The sequence below is a fragment of the Vigna unguiculata genome, chromosome 1, assembly GCF_004118075.2.
Source record: "Vigna unguiculata cultivar IT97K-499-35 chromosome 1, ASM411807v1, whole genome shotgun sequence".
Classification (NCBI taxonomy): Eukaryota; Viridiplantae; Streptophyta; class Magnoliopsida; order Fabales; family Fabaceae; genus Vigna; species Vigna unguiculata.
The window spans coordinates 3,004,508-3,031,204 of NC_040279.1; the positions used below are offsets into that span (position 1 = coordinate 3,004,508).

Below are 26,697 nucleotides of genomic sequence, written 5' to 3' on the forward strand. Positions count from 1 at the left end.
TGAACATCGCTAACAGTTTTGTTAATGTAAAATATGAAACTTGAGTGTTAAGACAAAATGTTCGTTGTCATTGTATCATAAAAAAAAACTATTTTCATTACCACGAAATTGAAAAGTAGCTTTTTGGGATGGTGTAATGAAAAGATGTCCCTTAAAATATGTATGAGGTATGTGAGGAGTGAAGACCAAAATAGTCATCACAACTCCCCACTTACTACCTCTGTACTCCCCACTTACAAACAATATCAGTATTAGCACAATTTCAAAAAGGTCCACCGTTCACATAACCCTTTATGAAGTGGTAAAATTATGTATCTTTATTCGCACACTATCCCAATAGCATTGACAAGTCTTGTCCAAATTGCAAGGTAAGAGTAAATTTCTGAATTAAATATCAGCCTTGGCACCTCCCAATAAAGTTGACAAGTCTTGTCATAATTAAAAGGTGTAAGTGAGGCCAATTATTTGAAATATGCGTCAGCTTTAGCAGTGGTCAAAGTAAATTTTTGAATGGGCATGTTATCCCAATTGGAGTATCTTTCACCTTTTACAGGAGTGATATAATAAATCATCTTTGGCACCTCCCAATAAAGTTGATAGGTCTTGTCATAATTAGAAGGTGCAATTGAGGCCCTTTATTTCAAAGATGCACCAGCTTTTACAGTGGTTAGAGTAAATTTCTAAGTTGGCACGTTATCCCAATTGAAGTATCTATTACCTTTTAGAAGAGTAATATAATAAATCAGCTTTGGCACCTCCCAATACAGTTGATAAGTCTTGTCATAATTAGAAGGTGAAAGTGAGGCCAATTATTTGAAATATGCGTCAGTTTCTACAATGGTAAAAGTAAATTTCTGAATTGGCACGTTATCCCAATTGAAGTATCTATTACCTTTTAGAAGAGTAATATAATAAATCAACTTTGGCACCTCCCAATAAAGTTGATAAGTCTTGTCATAATTAGAAGGTGCAACTGAGGCCAATTATTTGAAATATGCATCAGCTTTTACAGTGGTCAAAGTAAATTTTTGAATTTGCACGTTATCCCAATTGAAGTATCTATTACCTTTTAAAAGAGTAATATAATAAATTAGCTTTGGCACCTCCCAATAAAGTTGATAGGTCTTGTCATAATTAGAAGGTGCAACTAAGACCCTTTATTCCAAAGATACGCCAGCTTTTACAGTGGTGAGAGTAAATAAGTTTCTTGGGACGCTATCCAGGTGAAGATAGTCAGTTCTATTTAAGGTTGTGGTTCCTTAGTTTGAAAGTTGTGGAGTGCTCTAGTATAATAAGTAAAAATGGTTTTATTTGAGGAGTTGAATGCATATAATTCCTTTAATGCTGCTATTGATTTTGAAGATGGAAGGTTCTCCCTATGTAGACTTCCAAATAGGGTTACTGTTAACCATATGCGCATCATCATAAGAAGTCATTTGATGGGACCATCTGAGCCCCCACTAAGCCATTTGTGGTACCATGTCCCTCCTGAATTTGTTGCGGAAGGCATTGATGAGTTCCTTTTTGTACGATGCAAAGAAGACGCTATTAAACCATTGACATAAGTTTCAGATACGACAACAAATATTAATTCATACATAATGTCATCGAAAAATAGGTACTTAGTACTTAAAAAAAGTTCAAGTAAACATAAATACTTCGTTACATTGCACACACTTAAGTCGTTAATGGAAATTAAGTACTAATCATAAATATTACTAAACACACTATTCAGACTTCCCTAAACACATAAAGAACTAAGCTTTAGTCATCGATATTGTTGCCTGCAGCTGAGTTTCTTCCATCCATGTTGTCACTATCAGGAGGATGTAAGGTCACTGAAAGCTTCATTGGGAGATCATGTGGGAGTGGAAGGAAGAAGGCAACCATGTCGCGAACATCATCATCCGTGAGGAGCTTAATTGTTTCATACTGGTCCCCTTCTCCTAACACGGGCTTGTGAAACCATACATCTTTGACTCTTCTTCCCTGACTGCAGCAACGATAGCTTGCAATTTCTTCTTTCAACATTTGTAAATTCATAGTAGTAGACACATAAAAAGCACAATTAATGCGACCTTCATAGTTAACAGCAACAAGAAAACTATTGTGAATGTTATTCTCGTGATGGATCACCATCCTTGTTTTGGTAATAAGCAGCTATGGTTATGAACTGAATGACCTAATAATTTATAAGCGGATTGGTTACTTGATAGTCAAAAAAAAATCTTGACCCCTGCATTAAAGTGGGTTCACGTGACAAAGTAAAGTGGGATAAAGCCTGATTGACATTCATCGTGCAGTGTGTATATTAACTATGCATGTGATGTTGGTATCACGTGATGACATTGACTAAAGCCTACCACTCATCAGATCTAGTGCTTTTAATTTTAACCTGACATATCACATGCCAAATAATTAAAGCTGCAACACATAGGGAAAATCACTACATCACAAACCACTATGAAAAAAAATCCAAGCTTTTTCTACAAAGTGGATCTAAATCTTGTGCGTTGGAATAGTCTACTTTAAATCTAAACCAATAGCATAAACAAACAAAAATTGTCATTGCTGTAACCCACACTGAGCCATTCAGGCTATAAATAATGCCCTTCATCAATTCATTCATCAATCTAATCAAGTCAGTGCAAACTCTTACCCCCCAATGACATCTACAGCATTCACTGTGTTGGTGTACTTCAATGGCAGCATCTATGTTGAAGATAACTATTCCGATAAATTCATTAGCTCCAACACGGCATGGGTGACCATAACAAATACCATGACGTTGTCCCAACTTAAGCAGGCAATCCTCAAGGAATTCAATTGTGCAACATTGGACGACTATGAAGTAGACTTACGTTACAGGTTACCGATCTTCATATCGGGCGACATTACACACTACCGATCTTGTACGATGTGTGGAGATGACGATGTTGAGTCCATTTTTTACATGGGAATGACAAAAGCATGTCATCTTCCAGTTGAGATAATGGCATTTATTACAACAAGGCAAAACAACGCAATCCCTGACGAAGTTTATTTTGATTTTTCTAATAACTTCAACATGTCCCTCAATTTAGATTGAGGTTTATATTTTATTATTTGAAGTATTTATTTTTATTTATGATGTTCTTCTTCATCAATGTTTATGCAGTTTTTAATTTCAATGAAATTGAACTTACAAAATGGCGGTAATGAAATGCTAATCTCGTATAAAATGTAGTCAAGTCACATGCTAACATTAGAGGTCATGCCAGTCACATGGGTTCATAATAATTTGTGCCCCTCAAATGGGTACATAAGAAGTTGTGTCAATCACATGAGTACATAAAAGCTCGTGCAACTTACATGATAACATTAACTATCGTGCAAGTCACATGTTCACATAATAGAAAGTGACATGATAACTTTAATTTTGGTATAAAAGACTAGCCTCACTTTCTAAACTCACAATCTTAATCTTGCAATTTCTCTTCGCTCTGAAAAATCATCAAAAGTCAGATTCAACCACAACCTCAGATGGAAGGGTCAATGTTTGTCTGTGTATACGACGATGGAGAAATCGCCAGTGACGCTCAAACTGGTGTCTACTTTGCATCTGCAAAGACAATCATGATCCGCATCCACAGAGGTTTCGGCTTGTCCAAACTTATTCGCATAATAATGGAGAAGGCAAATAGAGATCCAAGGGATGGAGTTCCACTTATTCACTTCAAATTTCCAACTAAAGTTTGTGGCCAACATGTGACATACACAACCACTCAGATCCAAGATGACGACGACTTAGATGGCGCTTTCGACATGATACAGGCCACCCCAACTGTTACATCTATTGAACTCTGCACCACCTACAACTCAGGTACGAGACCTTCTGAAAATATTTCTTTAACACATTTTGATGCACATCATCCACATCTAAACACCGAACCGCAACAAGAACTATTTGACCTTAACACTACCTACCTAGGGGATTGGGGAAATGATATACAGTCATATACAGAACTACTAACCGGTCCGTCTACCTCAAATATTTTTCAAACTCCCGCACATCACAACACCCAAAGGTCCTCTCCTCCAGCTATCATAGAAGTTGAAAACCTAGGTCTACCTACAGCATCCTTAGACGCGTTTAGCGAAGATGAGGACAATATACTTTTTGATCAACATGATGACCATGACCAAACCCTAGATGTCCACCCCATACAACAACAACACCATGTCCCCTATAACCCACCACAACACTTCCAATTATATGAAGAATACAACCAGACCCCACACCAGGAATTCCCAAACGCTTATGAACACCACACAATGTTGCATGATAACTTTGAGCACGATGTTGGTACACTGACCCAAGGAATGAGGTTTCAAACAAAGGAACAACTTCTAGATGCTTTAAATAGGTACCACATAACAAACCATTGCACCTACAAAACCACACACTCAAACACAACAAGGTTGAGGGTGCAATGTGTGCAACACGTGTGTCCTTGGAAATGTCAGGCAATATTACGTACAAGGGACCAAGTGTGGGAAATTAGAAAGGTTGAAGGTGTGCACACATGTGCAACACAACTCATAACGCAAGACCACAGGCACCTCGGCTCAAGAATAATATCTCAACATGTAAGGCAAATGGTGGAGTCAGACCCATCCACACCAATTGCAACAATAATTTCTTCCATCCAAACCTCTATGGGATATAACACAACCTACAGAAAGGCATGGTTAGCAAAACAACAAGCAATTGAAGATGTGTACGGAAACTGGGAACAATCTTACAACCGATTGTCGTGCCTACTACAAGCCATGCAAACGTATTTGCCTGGGTTTGTATACAAGTTGAAAACCAGTCCAATTACAAACGGGGAGGAGGTCGTAGAAAACCAACAACACTTTCGAAGAGTGTTCTGGACATTCAAACCATGCATTGATGGCTTCCCATTTTGCAAACCAATAGTGCAAGTGGATGGAACCTTCCTTTACGGAAGGTATAGGGGCACCCTTCTAGTAGCTGTTGCACAAGATGGGAGAAATAACATTTTTCCCATTGCATTTGCTATAGTAGAGGGTGAAACCGCCGAAGCTTGGTTTTTTTTCCTTAAAAACCTAAGGACACACGTTACGCCTCAACAAAATTTGTGCTTAATGTCAGACCGCCACAATTCAATCAGTGCAGCATTCAACAGGCCCAGTAGTGGCTGGACTGAAGGGAACTGTGTGCATGTGTTTTGTATTCGACACATTGCACAAAATTTTACAAAAAGATTCAAGAATACAACTCTGAAAAAGGACCTCGTCAACATGGGTAAGTTATTATATGTAAATTTGTCTTTTTAATTTTTTTGGCTATTAATTTTGCACACCCATTATTAGAAAATAAATTCTTCTTATAATTATATTTGTAGCGTACGCATTGACGGAGCCACGATGTAACTACTACTACAACATCATTAGAGAAGACAACCCAGAAGCAGCAGCTTGGGTAGACCAAATTCCAAGGGAGCAGTGGTGTCTTGCATATGATCAAGGAAGAAGGTGGGGTCACGTAACAACGAATCTAGCTGAAGCAATAAATTCTGTCCTGAAGAAGACAAGGAATTTGCCCATTTCATCCATAGTATTGGCCACGTACACCAGGTGCAACACATACTTCACAAAAAGGGGTAGGCAAATAACTGCAATGGCCAATGCTGGTCATGTGTACTCTGAATACGCAACCAACTTCATACAAGATGCGGACTCCAAGTCAAACACGCACCATGTCGTTGAATTTGATAGAAATACCACAAGATTCAGAGTGGAAGAGATGGTCAATCCCAGAGAAGTACGTCCTGCAGGAAAATTTGTGGTTAGATTAGATGAAAGGTGGTGCGATTGTGGAAAGTTTCAAAAAATACATCTACCATGTTCACATGTTATTGCAGCTTGCAAGCATGCATTCAGCATGTACATAAGTCCCCATTATAGGCTGGATGTCATCATGAAAGTATATGACAATTTATTTGGCGAGTTAAGACATGAAGAATATTGGCCACCATACCAAGGGCCACAGGTTTGGCCTCATCCTACCACAAAAAGGAGCGAGAGGGGTCGTCCTAAATCAAGTAGAATTAGGACTGAGATGGACATTAAGGAAGGAAGACAATCAAAAAAGTGTTCTTTTTGTAGAACTGAAGGACACACAAGAAATCATTGTCCTAATACCCCTGCACTTAGATGATTCACATCAAACCACTTAGTTTATATTGTACTTTTAATTGTGTTCAATAAACTTGTGCTTGATTCAATTCAATGGTACATCTTTTCTTAGTATCTTTTATTGTTACTTATTTTACATAAACCAAAAACAAATAACAAAATTATTTAAAATACAATAATGAAATGCTTTTAAATTATTTTAGTTATTTCCATCATTTTTAAAATATTTTTAACAAATTTTCAATGTTTATAATATACAATTTTTTAAAATTATCAAAAATTAAAAGATAACTGTAATTTTGATATTTATAAACATCTATTAAAAATAAATAATATTACACAAATTATAAAAAAAATTAAATTAAATTAAATTGACTTGTATATTTTCAAATTGCACATAAAATAACTTATTACACAATATCAAATCTATTTTTAAATCAACAAATTTAAAAATAAAAAAATATTATTTATTATTTTTTTCTTTCAAATAATACCTAAAATAACTAAAAATACAATTCTATATCTATTTCTAAAAAATATATATTTAACCTTTAAGATAAAAATTTTACAAAAGATAAAAGATAAAAAATAAATCTTATATCTATTTTATTACAAAAATTTTAAAAATTAATTCTAATTTAAAAAAAAAAAAACAAGTTCAGAATTCGGAACCTTGGGACCGAATTCTGACTTGGAACAAAAAAAAAATTAAACATAACAAGTTGGAATTCGGCTCCCAGAGGACCGAATTCCCAACTAAGATAAAATGTGTGCCATCCATGTAAAATTAATGCACAGTGTGCTATTCACGTAAAAAAAAAAGCTGAACCGTGCTTTTTGGAAAAAAAAATCCACCTAAGAGGTGCAAGAAGTAATAGCCGTATGTGTGTCAGAACACCATAGCAAGGGTGCTCCTTCACACGGAACCCCATGATGCGATGTAAAAATCCCGCTCAAATTCAAAGCTCAAAAGATTTCAAATTCAAAGCTATACGACCGTTGCCCCAAGTTCCATTTAAAACCTTCTTTCTCTACTTTGAAAACATTTGCTAACGCAAACCCTCTTTCGATTCTCTTCATTTCTCTTTCTCTCTCTAGACACTCCCTCCGTGTCATGGAGCCCCAGACGAAGCGCCCTCTCCAGAGCAGCAGCGCCGCCAACGTGGCCGCCGCAGCAGCGGGGAAGACCATCGAAGAAGTCTACCAGAAGAAGACGCAGCTGGAGCACATCCTGCTCCGACCTGACACCTACGTGGGGTCCATCGAGAAGCACACGCAGACGCTGTGGGTCTACGAGAATGACGAGATGGTGCAGCGCCCCGTGTCCTACGTCCCTGGCCTCTACAAGATCTTCGACGAGATCCTCGTCAACGCCGCAGACAACAAGCAGCGAGATCCCTCCATGGATGCCCTCAAGGTCACCATCGACGCGGAGCAGAACACCGTCTCCGTCTTCAACAACGGCGATGGCGTACCCGTCGAGATCCACCAGGAGGAGAAAGTCTACGTCCCTGAACTCATCTTCGGCCACTTGCTCACTAGCAGCAACTACGACGACAACGTCAAGAAGACCACCGGTGGACGCAACGGTTACGGCGCCAAGCTCACCAACATCTTCTCCACCGAGTTCGTCATCGAAACCGCCGACGGAAAGCGCCAGAAGAAATATAAGCAGGTGCTCTTTTCAGCCCTTCGAGTTTCTCTCCATTTTCTGGGTCTCATCCTTCGTTTAACAGTCCTTGGATTTTTAGGCCCGAAACTTTTGTTTTGTGATAATTCGAGTGATTGTATTGCTTGAAGCATTGGGTTTTTCGTTGATTTGCAATGTTAATCATTTTTCATTATTCAATTTTGGGCCCTTCTTGCGGGTGATTTGCTCGATTTGGCACGGTTATTTTTTTTTCGGGTAGAATTTGGTTTCTTACATCTGTCTACTTACTTAAATAATTAATTCTGAAAATTTGTTGTTACACTTTTCTTTAAATGGAGGAATTTTGTAAATTTGTGTTTTTCGCTGGTTTATTTTTGGGAATTGATAACTCTCGTGCCCTTGGCAGAAGTTGTATCTGAAGCTGGTTTTTTCTTTAACATGAATTGGAGATAAATTTTTTGATGTAGGATTCTGCTTGGGTTCTTCTGATACTTTGATTTATATCACTTGGTGTGATGTTCTGGGGATTGGGAATTCTATTTTCTGAGTGAAAAATGGTATATGAAGCTGGATATGGTAATGTTTATGGGTGTTTCTGATTGGGTTTTTTGATTGTGGTTGAAAGGTTTTCTCCAACAACATGGGGAAGAAGTCTGAGCCGGTGATAACAAAATGCAAGGCTGGTGAGAATTGGACCAAGGTAACCTTCAAGCCTGACTTGGCAAAGTTTAAGATGGACCATCTTGAAGAAGACGTTGTGGCTTTGATGAAAAAGAGGGTGCTGGACATGGCTGGGTGCCTTGGTAAGACAGTTAAGGTTGAACTAAACGGACAGGTGATCCGCATGAAATCATTTCGCGACTATGCTGATCTTTACCTCAAATCAGCAGAGAAATCCAAACCAGTGCCACTTCCAAGGTCTTTGAAACGCAGTTTGAGAAGACAGAGTTTTTATCCTTTCCTGTTTTTGCTGTACTAACTTGTTTATGTTGTTGACTACAGGATTCATGCAAAAGTAGGTGAAAGGTGGGAGATTTGCGTGAGTCTAAGTGATGGCCAGTTTCAGCAGGTGACTAGTTAGCTGATGAAGCAAAATTGCTACTGGTTGATAGTTCGTTGATGTTATCTTTGTATCTTATACTCTGCTAATTTGACTTTACCAGGTCAGCTTTGTTAACTCCATTGCTACAATCAAGGGCGGAACTCATGTTGATTATATCACCAATCAGATAACAAACTTTGTGATGAATAAAGTAAATAAGAAGAAGAAGGATGCCAGTGTCAAAGCTCATAACGTGAAGAATCATTTGTGGGTGTTTGTCAATGCACTTATTGACAATCCTGCCTTTGATTCTCAAACTAAGGAAACTCTCACAACTAGACAGGCTAGTTTTGGTTCTAAATGTGATGTTCCAGACTCAATGCTGAAGGAAGGTTTGTTTTTCTCAATAATCTTACGTAATTCAACCATAAGTATTGGTCTCTTACACATACATGATGCATTGTTTGCAGTCGGAAATTCTGGAATAGTGGACACCCTTCTATCATGGGCAGATTTTAAGCAAAGCAAAGATCTCAAGAAATCTGATGGGACAAAGACTCAGAGGCTTCGAGGAATTGTGAAGCTAGAAGATGCGAATGATGCAGGTGGCAGGAACTCAGAGAAGTGTACCTTGATATTGACCGAGGGAGATTCTGCCAAGGCCCTTGCTGTAAGTTTGTTATTAGAAAGAAGAACATTTCAATCTTTGCCGTAAGTTATTTTTTTACAAACATGAATAGAATTCTCAACTTCAATTTGAAACATAGAAGCCAATGATTTTTAAAAGAACACAGAATTTCAACTTCTTTACACTCATGGCCTCAATACCCTTTTTACACCAGTCGCAAACTATTAAGAATTAGGAGTAGTGACATTATTTTTTATTTATGAAGATGGCTGGCCTCTCTGTTGTGGGCCGAGACCATTATGGGGTGTTTCCTTTGAGGGGTAAGTTACTCAATGTTCGGGAAGCCAGCAGTAAACAGATAATGGATAATGAAGAAATTCAAAATATAAAGAAGATTCTCGGACTGCAGCAAAACAAAGAGTACACAAACGTGAAGTCTTTGAGATATGGTCATTTGATGATTATGGCGGATCAGGTGGGTGGATATAGGTATTATAGTTGTGTTGCTTTGTCTATTGCATTGACGGACTTTTAATGGTTCAACTTTCTTGGTGTTTTTCAGGATCATGATGGTTCTCACATCAAAGGGTTACTGATAAACTTCATTCATTCGTTCTGGCCATCATTGCTAAAAGTTCCAACTTTTATGGTTGAGTTTACCACTCCCATAATAAGGGTTAGTATGGTTTAGTACTAAACGAGAAAGAAAATATTTACTCTCACATACTAGTTATATAGCACATCTTACATTTCATTTTTGAATTTGCTGTCCCTGCAGGCTTTTCATTCAAATGGAACAAAATTATCTTTTTATTCCATGCCTGAGTATGAATCGTGGAGGGAAAGGTTGGGGAATGCAAGTGGTTGGAAGATAAAGTACTATAAGGTTTGTTGCTGTAAGGATGGAGAACTTTGAAAGTTGCTTTACAGTTCATTCTGCTTGTAGTTAGAGTGTTTACTTCGTATACATTTTTCTGTCACATACAGGGTTTGGGTACAAGTACTCCCCAAGAAGGTCGAGAGTACTTTGGAGATCTTGGTAAGCATAAAAAGGATTTTGTTTGGGATGATGAGCAAGATGGAAGTGCAATTGAGATGGCATTCAGTAAGAAAAAGGCTGAAGACAGGAAGACTTGGATCCGTAATTTTGAGGTGTTAAGATCAGACATCTGTGTACATTTTATTGAGAGATATGACGAGTTGCCATTAATTTTTATTTAGGTGTGTTGTTTATTTAACGAGGGTAGTGTTCGATAATAAAAATCAACCACTCTGTTCTTTGCAGCCTGGCACTTTTCGGGATCATTCAGCCAGATATATAAACTACAGGGATTTTGTTAACAAAGAGCTTATATTGTTCTCTAGAGCGGATCTTCAAAGGTCTATTCCGTCAATGGTTGATGGCCTCAAGCCTGGTCAAAGGAAGATTCTGTTCTGCTCATTTAAGAAGAAATTGTTCAAAGAAATAAAAGTAGCCCAGTTTATTGGTTATGTGTCTGAGCATTCTGCTTACCATCATGGTGAGCAAAGTTTATCTAGCACAATTATCAATATGGCACAAGATTTTGTGGGTAGCAACAACGTCAATCTTCTTAAACCAAATGGTCAATTTGGTACTCGTAACCTGGTGAGTCGAATCTGTACATATGACTTTGAAGATCATCATCTGTGTTTGTTGTGCTTTGAACTTGTATTTAACTGTGTATTTTGCTCTTTCAACAGGGAGGCAAAGATCATGCTAGTGCCAGATACATTTACACTGAACTAAATAGTATTACGCGGTGCATCTTTCATGAAGATGATGACAAGCTTCTTGAATACTTGAGTGAGGATGGGAAGTCAATTGAGCCCAACTGGTATTTTTTGTTTATTCCTTCATTTGAGCCTTATAGTTTATGAACAGTAATTGGCACGGTGGTTTCTCAAATTATTTTTCTCCTACCTCACAGGTACATGCCGGTTATACCGTTGGTTCTTGTCAATGGTAGTGAGGGAATTGGGACAGGCTGGAGTTCTTTCATTCCCAATTATAATCCAAGGGAAATAATTGCAAACATTAGGCGTTTGTTGAATGGGGAGACGCTGGTGCCAATGAATCCATGGTACAAAGGATTCAGAGGGACAATTGAGAGAAGCCCAAAGGAAGGTGGATACCTAGTGAATGGTTTAGTGGAAGAAATAGATGAACAAACTTTCAGAATCTGTGAGCTGCCAATTCGTAAATGGACCCAAGATTACAAGCAGTTCCTTGAGTCTATAATTGATGGGTCTCCTAATGTGAAGGATCCTTTAATTGATGTAATATAACATGAACCTAACTTTCTTACTATATGCACACTAAATTATTAGCCTGTCAATTTTTCATGATTTTTTATTTTTTTTTAATTTTTGTGCAGGATTTCCGACAGAACGGTGATGATGCAATTGTAGACATAGAAGTCAGGATGAAGCTAGACAAAATAGCGGGCATCATGCAAGACGGTCTGCTTAAGAAGTTTAAACTATCCACCTCTTTAAGCACAAACAACATGCATCTCTTTGACGCAGAAGGGAAAATTAAGAAATATGACAGTCCCGAAGAAAGTATGTATACCTTTTATTCGGCGAAGTTCTGAATAATATCCTTTATCTGATAATGTTTAAAACATTTTTATATTTGATTTTTTGTGCAGTTCTCGAAGAGTTCTTCCCACTTCGGCTTGATTATTACGAAAGAAGAAAGGTGGGTTTGTTGTGTTTGTAATGGAAGGTTCTTTAGATCTCAAAAAATCCTATACTAGTGAGAACTGAAATGCAATTTGTGTATGCATGCAGAATTACATACTAAACAACCTTGAACGACTTTTGCTGGTGTTGGACAACAAAGTTAGGTTTATATTAGGGGTTGTGAGTGGAGAAATTATTGTGAACAACAGGAAGAATGCGGATTTGGTGATAGAGCTGCAGCAGAAAGGTTTCACTCCAATGCCAAGGAAAGGTAAATCTGCAGAACCTGTAGTTGCTGGGGCCAATGATGAGGAAGAGCAGGAAGATGACAACTCTACGGAACAGGAAACAGGAAATCTTGAAGCAGCAAAACGAGGCGACTATGAGTATTTGTTAGCCATGTCTATTCGGACTTTGACCTTTGAAAGTGTTCAGAAGCTTCTAGCAGAGAAAGCTGAAAAGGAAAAGGAGTTCGAGATTTTGAAAGCAACACCATCAAAGTCTATGTGGTTGAGGGATCTAGATGAGCTCGAAAAGAAACTTGATGTACGAGAAATTTACTAATTCACTCTATTGGAATAAGGATGATATGTTTCCTTATCTTTTAATTATCATGTTTCGCGTTTTTCAGGAAATAGATAGCAAAGAGGCAGAGGAAGAACGAAAACGATCAAGTCAGGCAACTAGGAAGGCATCCAATCGTGGTGTTCCAGCAGCAACAAAAGCAGCTAAGAAGCCACCTCAACCACGGAAATATACTAAGAAGGCCAAGAATGTCGAGCCAGATAATGATAATTCTTCAATGGAAGTCGGTAAGTCTGAATTACGTTTCTTATCAGCATTTTGTTGGGATTCAAAAAAATAGTTACCATTCAAATGAAGAGAATTTTAAAAATAGTCTATGTAACATTTATTTACTGGAAGAAATACTATGATCTATTACATGCCATTCCAATTTTTAAAATGTTGAAACATTTCCTATTTTCGATATCAGAGAATGTTGACGAAGTTACTAAACCAAAAGGCAGAGCAGCAGGTTCTTCGAATACTCAGACGGTATGCTAGTTGCCAAATCTTCAAATATAGTTTGTTTGGTGCACATGTTTGTTGAGCATAAGTTTTGTTATCAGGTTGGGGATGATGAAATTTTATCACTTCAAGAACGGCTAGCCGCATATAACTTTGCCGCATCTAGTGATCAATCAACAGGTAAGCATTTTAACACCGCAATAATTCTGAATCCTCCAATTAAGTCCCTCATGTTGATTGATGTGAGCACTTGTTGACCTGCACAGGCATGGAAACCGAAGAGCCTCCTGCGCCTGCTGGGAAGACAGCGCCAAAAAGAAGGGGTCCTGCTGCAAAAAAGAAGTCAAGTACCGTAGTGTTGGATGAGACAGATAGTGATCATGATAATGATGTTACAGCTGACGATGACTTTGAAATCATGCAGCCGTCCACAGGAGCAGGAAAAAAGAAAGCAGGGAGAAAACCTGCTGCTCAAAATGCGAAAAAGGAACCTGCTGCTACCAGGAAGAGGAACGTAGGTGGCAAGCAAGCTCAGTTGTTGGGTCAAAAGCTCATAACCGATATGATGGAGAAAACAGGGATATCACCTGAGAAGAAAGTGAGGAAGATGAGGGCTTCTCCATTTAACAAGAAAAGCAGTTCCGTGTTGGGCAGGGTTGCTGCTGCTGCTGATAAAGAAGAAAGTGTAAGTGAGAGCTTGTCTGGTGGTTCTGCTGGTTCAAACCCTTCTCCAAGCACCTCACCGGAGGAGGAGGTGGTTGAGGTTGCGCCAACCTCAGCAAGAGCTAGACCTCAAAGGGCCAATCGTAAGCCAATGACGTACGTACTAAGTTCTGAAAGTGACAATGATTCTGATCAAAATGAAGAGTATTCTGATTTTGAGGAAGACGAAGACTAGGCCTTGGTGTGTTGTGCTTTTATTAACAATTTGGAAGAAACGTTGATCTGCGTCTTGTGGATTTTTAACTTCCTTAGTGAATAATTGTGAACTTAACTTTTTTATTTCATGAATGGAATAGATTTGTAATTATGTGTAAGATTTTCGATTTAGAAGAGTTTTATGATGACGATAGTTGCACCTGAGTTTATATTACCTGACATAGTTGAAGCAACAGGTTGTAATTATGATGATGCCTGTGCTTGTACAAAATGATTACCTAATAATTAGTAAATACATGATAATAATCATAAAATTGAATAGATATTGACTACATAATGGGATTAGAACATTATCTATTTGCCAAATTGATATTTTTCATATTTTCTCTTGAATTTGTTGCATATATATTTATGTGGAAACAAACCTAATTAACTTTCTATATTTTAAACTATGATGTTTTACTTAGATAAAATCATTTGATAGTGAAATAACAGTCCTAATGTAAATTGTATCCTCGATATAGTTAAGTGTTATTGTATGATATTCGTTCGTTATCACTGATCAGTATCCTCCCTCGCCTTTACTTTTTTTTATGATTATTAAGACGTCGTGTTAGTGTAAATTATTGTTTTGTTAATATATTTTTTAATCTTGAAAAAAGAACTTATTAAAGAATGATACGTGATACACTATTTACATAATCATAGTTTTTTCCTCAATTTTAATTTAAATGTTATCGGTTAATTTCTTTCATCGACAACTATTAAGTGTGTTGTATATTTGCATCGATAAAAACTAGATTTGATGTAGTGGCGAATTTGCATTCATCGTGTTTCACTAGAATACTATGTGTTCTAGGCAAATAACATTCAAATGAAATCATTCCTCGTACTAGTGAGTTTAGGACTATTTATAGATAATAACCAAGAAAATGATGCATGCTAAACATGTCTACTTTTGTTCAATTCCACCTTTCATGCAATCAGTTTCATTAAGCATTTAATTCTCTTTATTGGTGGTTTTCTAGCATAATCCTTCTAGTAATTTGATTTTGATTTTATTTATTTTTGTCACCATCCCTATGTTTACTTCTTGCTGATGATTATTAGCATTTAATGGATGAAAAATAGTCTCAAACTCGCAATCTTTTGATCAAATATTCAGTCAACTTACTTTTAGTGCGTCCTGCTGCAAATTTGGTATAAATTTTCCAATCTTCTTTATGATTGTCTGGAATCTGAAAAAGTGTTTTACCTTATTCGAGCTTTTGATGATAAGAACGCCAGACTTCACTTTGGAGCTTAAAATTTCTGAGTGAGTCCTAGAAGAACCTTGGCAATGTTTCCCAGATGTGTGGGGGATCCAAAATTTGAGAATTCCTATCCTCTGATCCCATTTCATTTTGTAAAGGTCTATATCAATGTAAATTCACAAATTTGATCTTCTACGTGATGCAATGGTGAGAATTTGCAAAATTTCTTTGGGATTTAGCAATATCAGTTTCATATTTGGTACTTTGGGTGGTTATTTGGTATTAACACGAAATCTGTCGGAAATAATTCAGGTTTAAGTCTAAATCTTATATTTGATAAAAATGACAAAGTTAAACACCGTAAAAGAAAAAAACTCATAAGTCTAATGTTTCGAAGTTTTAGATTAAGAGTAGTGTCAATCTCTCGTTTGATTGGATCGAAGTCGTTTAAATTCAATCTCTTCCTAATGAACTGCAGACCAAGATGATGAAGTTTTCAAGGATTAATGATGTACATCGAAGGTGTAAGGTGAAGAAAGTTATGTGGTTTAAAAGCCTGATTAAACATGAAGATAGTACATTCCTATTGCTAAATGGAAAAAGAAGATGATGTTATCTTTACAATTTTGACTAAGTAACTCTAGCAGTTATCTGTTTCCTTGCTACAATTAGTATCTACTTCTACCCTACCTATCCATCTATCTACCTAACTCATTTATATGATAGAGAAATCTTCATCCAACCCATCTATTTCTCCTCTAAGTCTATGTTGTTGGATGATCAAAACAGAAACTGTCATTGAGAAGTCTGTTCCAGAAAGAACATCCCCTATTGGTCCCAATTCTGGGCACTGTTGCCAATCATTCATGCCCCTTGTCAAAACTGAGTTTGTTCCTCCTTCCCTTCCAACAATCACCAATGAGTATTGTCCTTCAAAGGATCTCAGAGTGGAGAATGTCTCAGCAGCATTTGCAAAATGCTTCTCCATGTAGGAAATCCGACCCCCAATCACATTCCTTTCGTAGAAATGTGTAAAGCATTCATCATCCAATTTCATCTCTTTCTCCTGCTCTGGAGAGATGATCCTGTATAATGCTGCAGACTCCACACTGCTATCTACCAGGAATCTTAGAACTGTCAGTTTAACTTGTGAATGCCGCGCTACACGGCTAGCGTAGGCAAGGGCTTCTCTATCATCTTTTCCACCAATGAATATCACTGCCACATTTACTGTTGCTTCACATTTTGTTATACCTTCAACTGATCCAAGGCCTCTATCTACTAGAATCCCAACAGAACAAGGGGCACTTCTCAGAACCTGTTCAACAAAAAAATGTGTTTGAGTGCTGTTGAAAACCTTCTGAGATTTTATCAAATTATACTTACAATCTTGTTTTTTCACTATTACTATGGTGTTCTTTATCAAGGGATGTAAGTGTAATGGTTTTAAAATTTAAGGGTCAGGGGCAAAAATGAGTGAACATACACTGTTCTTAAGAAAAGTTGGAGCTTTGTAGGAATTTCAGGCAAGTGTAACTTAATGAGAATTTGATGCTTGTTGGAACTATGCCAGAGTTAAGACAATCTTCCATTTTCTTTTTTTGTTAACAGTATCAAAGGTGTATTGAGGTTGTAGTTGTGCAGACATTGTTACCTTTCGGTTGACGTATCTGAACCCTGGATTACCACTATCCAACCTTTTATCATCACGCTGGCTCCTGTGGAATGGCAATATGATGAGGGCAATCATCAAGTCCTCTGCTAAAATGAAAATGTCTTGAGGCATGTTAGTGATTGTTGAGAGTGTCATGGTTCTTTTGAGTGTGATGCCATCATCATTGTCTGCCACATAGGCTTGGAATGAGTTGGTTACTTGGTCTCTCCTCTCCATGACTGCCCTGTCTTTCACTGTTGCTGTGTGCAATGCTTCATCCCTCTCCAATGAGTCTGATATTTCAGCAGTGAGTTCAATCATGTCAGTGACATACACCACAATGCCGGTTTCAGCAGTTCCTTTTGTGATCTCCACCAAGTTGATGGAAGCAGGGGTATTTTGAGGCCCTTGAACACACAGGAGGATCCTTAACTCACTTGAGGGGTCAAGCATTTGAAGTGCCAAACGATGAGTAGGTGCTCTTTTCTTTGCTCTTCTAATGATGCTTGCTACAATTCTTGATGCAGGTAAAGCTGTTAAAAAGGTTCCCAGTACCATCACAATGCCTGTGCTTGTACTTAGACCACCACAACCTATCTGGTAAATAGCAAAAACAACAAGATGAGCCTAGGAGCTTCAAGTAACCACCCAATGACAAACATGATTTCAGTTACTTTGTGTGTTATGACAGAAAAATGGTGTCATTATAGAAATTACTGAATTTGGAAGACTCACCACTTTTATAGCTAAGTAGATTTGCAAATGGCCCTTAGTAACAAGGAGCATTCCTATTGCAACAGATTCAGGCCAGTGAACACCAGACATGGCACCATAGATGACTACTCCAACAACTTTTCCAGCTACTGCAACAACCAAAAGCACACTGAGTCTTACCCATGTTGCAGGATGGTGTAGTTCAAACTGCCTGAAATTAGATTCATAGCCCATCCACAAGAAAAAGATGGGAAAGAAAATAGTGGTCAACATGTAGTTGATTCTGGTGATAAACCATCTGGAAACTCTACCCTCCCTGGGAACACAAAGCCCTACCAGAAAAGCACTTAAAATTGGATTATAATTATACATAGAGGTGGAGGCACACATTAAGACCATGAAGGCAATGGACAGTACCAAGTGTGGACCTTTCATGGGTCTACCCTCAGGGTTCTCATTGCTAACCCACTTCATGAGCATTGGTGACACCATGGCTGCGAACCCTACCTGCACCACCACTGCAAACGCTACATTAACAGTCCTCTTAATCTCAAACTTTGCTAGCAAATTTTGACAATATGCTGGCATTGGCACAGCTATGAACCCAATGGAAAGCATCAAACAGCACACAAAATCTGTGTGCATCCCTGCTCCAATGATGAGCTTCCCAATATCTGATTTTCCTATTTTCAGCTGGGTTATTAAACGGGTCAAGACTGGTGAGTCGGTGCTAGAAATCATTGTGGAGAAGGCTAGGGTGAACTCTAGCAGCTTGTTTTCATCTGGGAAGAATTTGAACATTGGGGTTGCAAGACCTGCCAGAACGAAGGAGCATATAATTCCTGCTACAGCAGTTTTGGTATGCCTATTTGGTTTTGCAAACAGTACATAAGGATCCATCTCTATTCCCAGGGTAAACATGTAACATGTCATTCCAAAATCAATGATGAATCCAAAAGTCAGGTTAAATTTCTCAAACAGCCTGCGTACAAACCCTATGTTCCCCACCAACATTCCCACCTGCACAACATCATCATCAAAAACAGCATCATTTGATTTTTCACATTTTCCATGATTCACATATCCATATCAATAAAACCAAACATCTACTCTATTCATTAGCTTTGGAGAAAGAAGCTCACAATTATGTCTGAAGTAATGCGTGGTTGTTTATAAGGCTTTAGTAGAAAATGTAAACCATTGCACGCAAGCACCATCCCAATATATACAACAAAGTTTTTAGCTACTTCCATTATGAGGTTACCTAACTTGTCTCCACAGATAGTTGGCTCCATGGACTTCATTGGCAAGCCAAAAGCCATTTTGACAACCCACAAAATTGCACCCTCTTTTTCTCTATCTTTCTTTTTCTTTCTTCTTCTTCTTGTTCTTCTTCTTCTTCTTCTTTGCCTTGATGACCAAGAACAACATTTTTTCTTCTTCTTAGTTTTGTTTTGTTAATGAATGATTAACACCAGTGGCTGTGATTCGTAGCTTTCTTTCAGGAGACAATAGAGACAATATAGGAGCACTCTTAGAATAACAAGGCTTATATGGCTTGTGAATTATTAACCGAACAACATGGATAAATCACAAATATTAATCCCCTCATTTAACAAATTCTTCACTATACATCTTTAAATCTCAAAAAAGTCATCTTTCTTAAAACACGTATCCCAATTGCAATTTTCTCCCTTTTATTTAATCTTTTTGTGCAAACAAAAATAATAACATTAACCAAATTAATTTGAACACAGTCAGTCTACAAATATTCTTTTTTTTTTTTTTTACATTATTTCTCTGAATCCAACACAGTCCCAAGTTTCTTGCTAGATCTCATAATTTTCTTGTGGAACTCCATACTTTAATATAATATGGTATAAATTAATTTAGTTAAAACTATGATACTTGTTTACATATGTTATAGTATTTGACAAATTCCTTGCCTGGGTTTTGCCTTTCTTAATCATTGAATAAATATCCAACAAAAATGTTGAAAGAGATTGGTTAGTAGGTTTATAATAATTCCAAACGTCATGGAAAACATATGTTTTTCTTATGAATAAATTACCATACTGATTAGGATCATAATAGTTTAAGTAATCTTCAATGATTACACAGAAACAACACCATAGATTAATTCCGGTTATACATTTTTCGAGTATAATTTTTGTAAGTTAATTAATATTATAAATAACTGGCGTACACACAGACGTTATTGCATATGTGTATACGCATCTTTTAAATATGAATGATAGTATGTTAGTAGGTGATAATAGTATAATGTTATTAAATTAATATATAAAATAAATTTATATTTGTTAAAAATAAAATGAAATGAATAGAGAAATTAATTATTGATAAATAAATAAAAAAGAAAAAAAGAAAAACAATTTTATAAAAAATAAGTAAAAGTATCCGTTAATTTTAAAAAATATAATAAATAATTATATTGTAAAGGGTAGAATTGACATTATAAAATGTGGACACAAAAAAGGAAATCATATTTATATATTGTTATAGATTATGACTCGTTACAAGGTAACGAAACATATGAAAAAAACTATAAAAACTTTATAATTTTGTATATTTTATAAAATTAAGTAGAAAATAATTTTAGACCCCATATTCTAATTTTTTTTACTTAATGATTTTGTATATGTAAAATAATTATCAATGTATAAAAATAAACAAAAAATTATTTGGGTTTCAAAATTAATAATTACAAACCATTGCAATTTCATATTAAAATGATATTCTAATAATGTGCATAATTTTTTAGTGCTATGCCAATTATGGATGTCAATAGGGGTAGAGTACGGGTAGAAGCTCCCTCGTATCTTATCTCCGTTGGATAAATATCCACTCCATACCTTTTTCTATAACCATGTGGGTATCCACTATCCATTATGTGAGTATCCATTGTTTGGGTACCTGCATATTGTTTTTTAATATCCACGGATATTTATGAGTACCTTGCAGGTATTTAGAACAAATAATTTAAAATATTTAACAACATATTTTAATCATAAATTCAAATAAAATACAATACATAACATTGATAAATTTCAAACAAAGTTTAAATAACTCATTTAAATAGTATTGAAGCTTACAAAAAAATGACTTTTTTTTAAATCAATTGATAAAAAATAACTCATTTAAAATCAATCTGTTAATATTTTAATAATATTTTTTTATTTTTTTAATTTAAATTAAGATATAGTTATAAAAAATATTCGTACCTGTTATCTACGCATATCCATTGACATCCCTACTACTGATATTTATTATGCAGATTACTGAAAAAATTACAAATAACACTAAAATTGATCAAAGTGTTATTTGAAGTTTATATTTGTTATAATATTTATTTAACGATTTTTATATTTAAATTAGTTTTTAAAAATATTTTAGTTTTAAACATATATTTTAGATTTAAAAATTAATTATAATTTAAATTTAAAAAATAAATATTAAGATATTGTAAATATATAATATTTGATATTCTAAAAAATTTACAAATAACACTGATCAAATATATGAAACTTATATTTAATGAGAATATTTAGTGAATATTTTTTATTTATTTAAATTAACTTTTAACATATATTTTAGTTTTAAAAATATCTTTCGGATTTAAAAATTAACTATTATTTAAATTTAGAAAATTTATATTAAAATAGTGTAAATATGTGATATTTGATATAAAATAGATGAAATAAAATAAAATAAATAATTCTTTCACAATTAATTTAAATGAATAAATAAAATAGTAATAGGTAATAAAGCTAAAACTTTTTTAACTTATAAAATTAATTTATTTTTAAATGAACAATGATATTTTGATCCAATTTTTTTACTCACTCTTAATTCATCACTTCAATCATTCTTAGATTATTATATGACACTACTATAAAAAAATTAAAAATTGATAATTAAAATGATAAGTTATAAATGAATAAAAAAAGTAGATTAAAATATTATTATTCTTTTTAAATAATATTAAATGTTTCTAATCAGAGAACCCTAAAACTTTTAACTGGAATATGAAGTTGATATTCTAATAACTAAAGTTCAGATTTACTACAAAAGTTAGAGATACACTAACATTGATCAAGTGCTATTTGAAGCTGATATTCTAGTGATCTTTATAATTATTTAGTACTAATCTTTATCAAACCGATTTAGTACAAAAATTACAGATAACACTAAAATGGATCAAGTCCTCCATTGATAAAGAATTCAATCCCTTTGAGTAGGCAACTGAAAGCGACACAAAGGACAAGAATTGCCTCTTTGCAACCACTCACTGATGCAGTTTTTGTGAAACATGTGCAAGCAAGGCATACGAACACCAACATCAAAATCCTCGAAACAAATGGAACACCTTTCCGAACCCTTCTCTTCAACCATCTCCAAACCTTCAACAATTGCCTTGTCTGCAGCCACTAATCCATAATCGTCTTCATCATCGTCTTCTTCGAAACCATCGTCGTCAACTTCTTCAAAACTATCATCATTGTCGCTATCACTGTCGCTTATTTCATCTTCTGTTGCACGAGTAATGTTCATTTCCACATGCATACCAAGAACATGCGTATCTGTGTCACGAACCATGTCACGTACACATCGTAACACTTCTGCGACCACGACACTGTGAGAATTCCGAGGCACACCCATGTGGGAAAGCCATGACACGATGGTTGTTTCTTGCATTATTTGATTCTTCGGAATGTTTGGAAAGTTGTGGAGTGAAACTTTGCAAAAGGCGTCGAATTTCCTTGCACTGAAAACGTACATTTCTGAGTACTCAAATTGTACGTTGAAGTGTTGTTGATCACTGTGAAAAAATGGAGATTCTGACACACGATCGGAGGCAGAAACTTGTGGGTATGCACGACAGTGGCATTCATCCATTGAATTGATTTGAAAAGAAGAAAGATCAGAAAGAAAAACAAGGCATAATAGAGACTAAAACGGTGGAAGAAACAAGAATATTAATGTTTGAGACTTATAAGAATAGAGGAAATCCTAGATATATTTATTTATCAATACATATAATTAATTTTTAAAATAATTATTAGATATTAATTAGAAAAATAAAATATATATACATAAGATATTATAAAAATAATTGTTAAAGATAAAGGATTTTTTTCAAATAACAGTTAAGAAGATTTTTTTAAAATAATAATTAAAGATAAGTTAGAGGAATGAAAAAATAATATAGAAAAAAATTAATATTTTAAATATAAGTTATTTTGTTTGTTTGTATAAAAAAATTTGTATTATTAAAAAATATTATTTTAAAAAATTAATAAAATAGTTTTATAAATTTTATTTTATCAAATGACCAAATAATTAAAAGTTATAAAAAGATAAAACCAAAAATTCAAAAAAATATATAAAAAATTAATACTTTAAATATTAGTTTTTTTTAAATAATTTATTAAATTACCAACCAAATAAAAATTATGAAAGAATAAAATTATGAATGAAAACATAGAATAGAAATATATTTTAATTTTTGGAACAAATTAATTTAAAAATAAATTAAATGGATAAAAAAGTAAAATAATATTTATGTACACGTGATTATAAAATAAATAAAAATAAAAAATTAACAATGACTAGAAAACTAACTCTTAAAATATTTGTCAACAAAATTAATATAATATAATAACTTTTTATTTTCTATTTTGTTTAAGTAATAGATAATAGATAATAGATATCTTTTATTTTTTAAGATATGAGAGAACTTGATAACGATAAAAATATTATAAATAAAAATATTAATTTATATAAAAAAAACATATTGCCGCTGCATTATTTTTGCGGGTTTGTGGACTGGTCCGACGAGTCAAACCCATGTTGCTATTCCTATTTTGAAGATATCATCACTACTTCGAATGTTGAGTTTAAAACTTCATTAATATTTATTGTGGATAATTGAAAAATAATATAATAATATTATATATATATATATATATATATATATATATATATATATATATATATATATATATATATATATATATATATATATATATCGGTAATAAAAAAAATTGTTTATAGGCAATATTTTAAAATTTAAATAACTACTAATAAAAATAGTTATCTATAAAATAAATAAATTACTTCTAATAAAATTATAAATTTATTTTTATAAAATTATAATAATATATTTTTTGCTATAATAAGGAAAAGTGAATAAACATACATAACAAGGTAAAGTTTGAACTTAAATTATTTTTTCTAATAATTTTGAAAATATATATTTTATCTTTTTTTTATGAATTTTTTTTTGATTTGATTACCATAGGATTTAGGTCTCAACAATTGTTCCTTTCCACTAAGACAACAATAGCTCTTGTTATAATAAAGAAAGTAAATAAACATACATAGCAAGCTTAAGTTCAAACTTACATTATTTTTTATAACAATTTTGAAACTATATAATTTATCTAACTTTTTATAAAAAAAAAAATCTTGAATTGAATTCCATAGTATTTAGGTTTCAACAATTGTTAATTTCTATTAACACAACATAATCATTCTTTGATATGTTTTTTTTAACAACACAATATATCGTTGGGTATCAAAATAGCACAAGTACTCACAACTACTAGTAGACAAAGAATGTAATTTTATTAAAAAAAAATACATACCATTCCGGGAAACAGTAAAACATGAAACTAACTTTTACTTACTTAAAGGAGAAACTAATATTCTAACTTAATTTTTCTTTCAAACTATAAAGTAAAAGGAATGAAAGGGAAATACTTGACTCCTTTTATAACATGAAAGTAAGCCCTAAATAAGTTCATATTGATGTGAGACTTCTTTTCTAACATCATCCCACTTGAAGATTTCAATGAAATTAATCAAATCTTCACACTATGCGTTATTCTTTGTCATTATGTCGCAACACTCGAGGTTCCTTTGATGTATCTCAGGATCCTCTTAATAGTATCGCAATGCTCTCCACTTGGATCTGCCATGAACCTACTAAGCACTTTTGCTACTTGTGCAATGTCTGGTCTTGTATAAATCAAAGCATTCATAAGGCTACCCACTACCGAGGCATACGGTACTCGATACATCTTTATCCTCTTTGCTTCACTGATAAGACTCATATGTGAGGAACAACTAATAGAAAGTGGGTTAGAAATTGACTTGTAATCTTGCATGTTGAAGCGCCACAAGATTTTCAACAAGTATTTCTTCTAAGAGGGCTAAATCTTCTTATCTTTTTTGTCTCGGTGAATCTGCATCCCTAAATCATCTTTGCTGGTCCCAAGTCCTTCTTATCAAGCTCCCTAGCTAATTGTGCCTTTAATTCCTAGATTTGAGCTTTGTTGGGGCCTACCTCCAACATGTCATCTTGATAATGTTAATTTTTACCATTATCCAAGCTATATTTCATTAGTAAAATCATCTCTTCCAAAGCTTTTAACCTACTTAATCCTCAATTTTACTTTACTTTTGTAAATAAATACATTTTAGGTTACATTGATCTAAATATACCACTAATCCCCATTTTTGTGTCCTTTTTGTAGATTGGAAGCTTTGCTCCAAAAGTCCAGACAAATGAGTGACCCGGAATAGCAAGGAAAAGAGAAAAAATGTCAATAGGAAGCGCCCGACAACACAGAGCTAGCGCCAGGCGCAAGAGGCCGCCAACGCCAAGCGCCAAACAAATGCCAGCCAGGCGCCATTGCCGCTTACCGCTTGGCGGTACCTGGACGCCGCCGGGTGGTAGATGAAAACTTTGGCCCCTGTTTGATGGCTAGCGCCTAGCGGTGAGAGGCTTCCGCCAGGCGCCAATTTTCGCTGATGTGTCAAGTGGCCCTTTTTCTTCTGTTTTCGCGAGGGGAAACTCATCTTGGACATTTTGGAGCTCGAGCAACACGTCTTGGAGCGCTTGGAGGTCTGCTAGGGCTAATGGGAACTACCCTTTTTTCCTCTTTGTATCTCCTCCCTCTTCCATTTCCATTTTGTAAGCTTGAGCTCTCCATGACAATGGAGAGCTAAACCCATTTTTGTTGGGGTTAGATGTAGCCACTGAACTTTCATGTATTTTTGAATGGTTTGAATATATAAATGCTTCTTTCATTGATTGCTAGTATCTTTGTTCATGTGCTTAAAGCTTGCTTTGTTTTGACTATTCATTGCATGATATTTGGGTCATTAGGTATTGGAAAATATCTCTTGAAACCTAGAATTGGAACAAGATACCTAATGGAACTTGTATCTAGGAATGGAACTTGACCCATCAGTTGTCTTAAACCCTAATTTGTAAAGCGGGTTTGTTTATTTAGGGATTCAAGGAATTGACTCTAAATAAGGAAACCTAGGCTTATTCAGCTAAGGGATTAGGGTTTGAGTAGACTTGTGGGTTGACATTAGTAATTAATGGAGAAGAGTTTTATTATGTAATATACATGAGAGTGAAGTAGGTGAAGTCTAACTCCAACAATATCAATCCATTGCATTTCTAGTCTTTACCATTTTCTAGAGTCTTCAAATATCCAAGTTCAATTTTACTTGTTTATGAAATATTTACTTTCTTGTATACAAAAACTCAAATTATGAATTTATTCATTAGTTTAAATTAGTCACTAATTACGCAATTATTTAGTATGCACGAGTCTCTTGGGAAACGATATTCTGATCTTACCGGTTACTACTTGCGCGACTTGGTACACTTGCCAAAGTCTTAACACATTCACATAGAACATCAAGATGAGAAATCATCCTTAGCAAACCTATTGTAATAAGTACAATGGTCTGAATGTAGTTAGCTATAACCAAGGCTAACGACAAAGGAATCAAATCTCTTGTACAAACACTTGGGCACTCGCTTTAAATCGTACATAGATATGTTCAATATGCAAACCATGTTTTCTTGTTCTTTAACACCTTCTGGTTGGAAAA

At 34.8% G+C, this 26,697-nt stretch overlaps 3 protein-coding genes across 3 annotated transcripts; 1 reads left to right on the plus strand and 2 right to left on the minus strand.

Annotated features, from left to right (window-relative positions):
- Positions 1–7,263: 7,263 nt before the first annotated feature.
- LOC114193557 (DNA topoisomerase 2) lies at positions 7,264–14,327 on the plus strand. Its single transcript, XM_028083407.1, has 19 exons — positions 7,264–7,879; positions 8,481–8,773; positions 8,858–8,924; positions 9,019–9,289; positions 9,368–9,567; positions 9,791–10,000; positions 10,088–10,201; positions 10,304–10,411; positions 10,513–10,677; positions 10,811–11,152; positions 11,248–11,381; positions 11,475–11,823; positions 11,922–12,108; positions 12,198–12,247; positions 12,340–12,777; positions 12,863–13,043; positions 13,226–13,287; positions 13,362–13,440; positions 13,527–14,327. The coding sequence occupies exons 1-19, from the start codon at positions 7,319–7,321 to the stop codon at positions 14,156–14,158; spliced, it is 4,443 nt and encodes a 1,480-aa protein (XP_027939208.1). The 5' UTR covers positions 7,264–7,318; the 3' UTR covers positions 14,159–14,327.
- Positions 14,328–15,936: 1,609 nt separating this feature from the next.
- Positions 15,937–19,260, minus strand: LOC114193582 (cation/H(+) antiporter 28-like). The gene is made up of 4 exons (XM_028083443.1): positions 18,903–19,260; positions 17,782–18,780; positions 17,047–17,643; positions 15,937–16,710 (listed from the first exon to the last, which is right to left on the minus strand). The coding sequence occupies exons 1-4, from the start codon at positions 19,080–19,082 to the stop codon at positions 16,108–16,110; spliced, it is 2,379 nt and encodes a 792-aa protein (XP_027939244.1). The 5' UTR covers positions 19,083–19,260; the 3' UTR covers positions 15,937–16,107.
- Positions 19,261–22,002: 2,742 nt separating this feature from the next.
- LOC114182233 (E3 ubiquitin-protein ligase SIRP1-like) lies at positions 22,003–22,677 on the minus strand. Its single transcript, XM_028069052.1, has one exon. It carries the CDS (start codon positions 22,675–22,677, stop codon positions 22,003–22,005), a length of 675 nt encoding a protein of 224 aa, XP_027924853.1.
- Positions 22,678–26,697: the final 4,020 nt, after the last annotated feature.

Coding starts and splice junctions, on each gene's coding strand:
- LOC114193557 (XM_028083407.1), top strand. CDS start 7,319: ATGGAGCCCCAGACGAAGCGCCCTCTCCAGAGCAGCAGCGCCGCCAAC. Junction 9,568..9,790: donor ATTCTGCCAAGGCCCTTGCT/GTAAGTTTGTTA, acceptor TTATTTATGAAG/ATGGCTGGCCTCTCTGTTGT. Junction 13,288..13,361: donor GTTCTTCGAATACTCAGACG/GTATGCTAGTTG, acceptor TTTTGTTATCAG/GTTGGGGATGATGAAATTTT.
- LOC114182233 (XM_028069052.1), bottom strand. CDS start 22,677: ATGGATGAATGCCACTGTCGTGCATACCCACAAGTTTCTGCCTCCGAT.
- LOC114193582 (XM_028083443.1), bottom strand. CDS start 19,082: ATGGCTTTTGGCTTGCCAATGAAGTCCATGGAGCCAACTATCTGTGGA. Junction 17,644..17,781: donor TCTACTTAGCTATAAAAGTG/GTGAGTCTTCCA, acceptor GCTATTTACCAG/ATAGGTTGTGGTGGTCTAAG. Junction 16,711..17,046: donor TCAGATACGTCAACCGAAAG/GTAACAATGTCT, acceptor TTTGTTGAACAG/GTTCTGAGAAGTGCCCCTTG.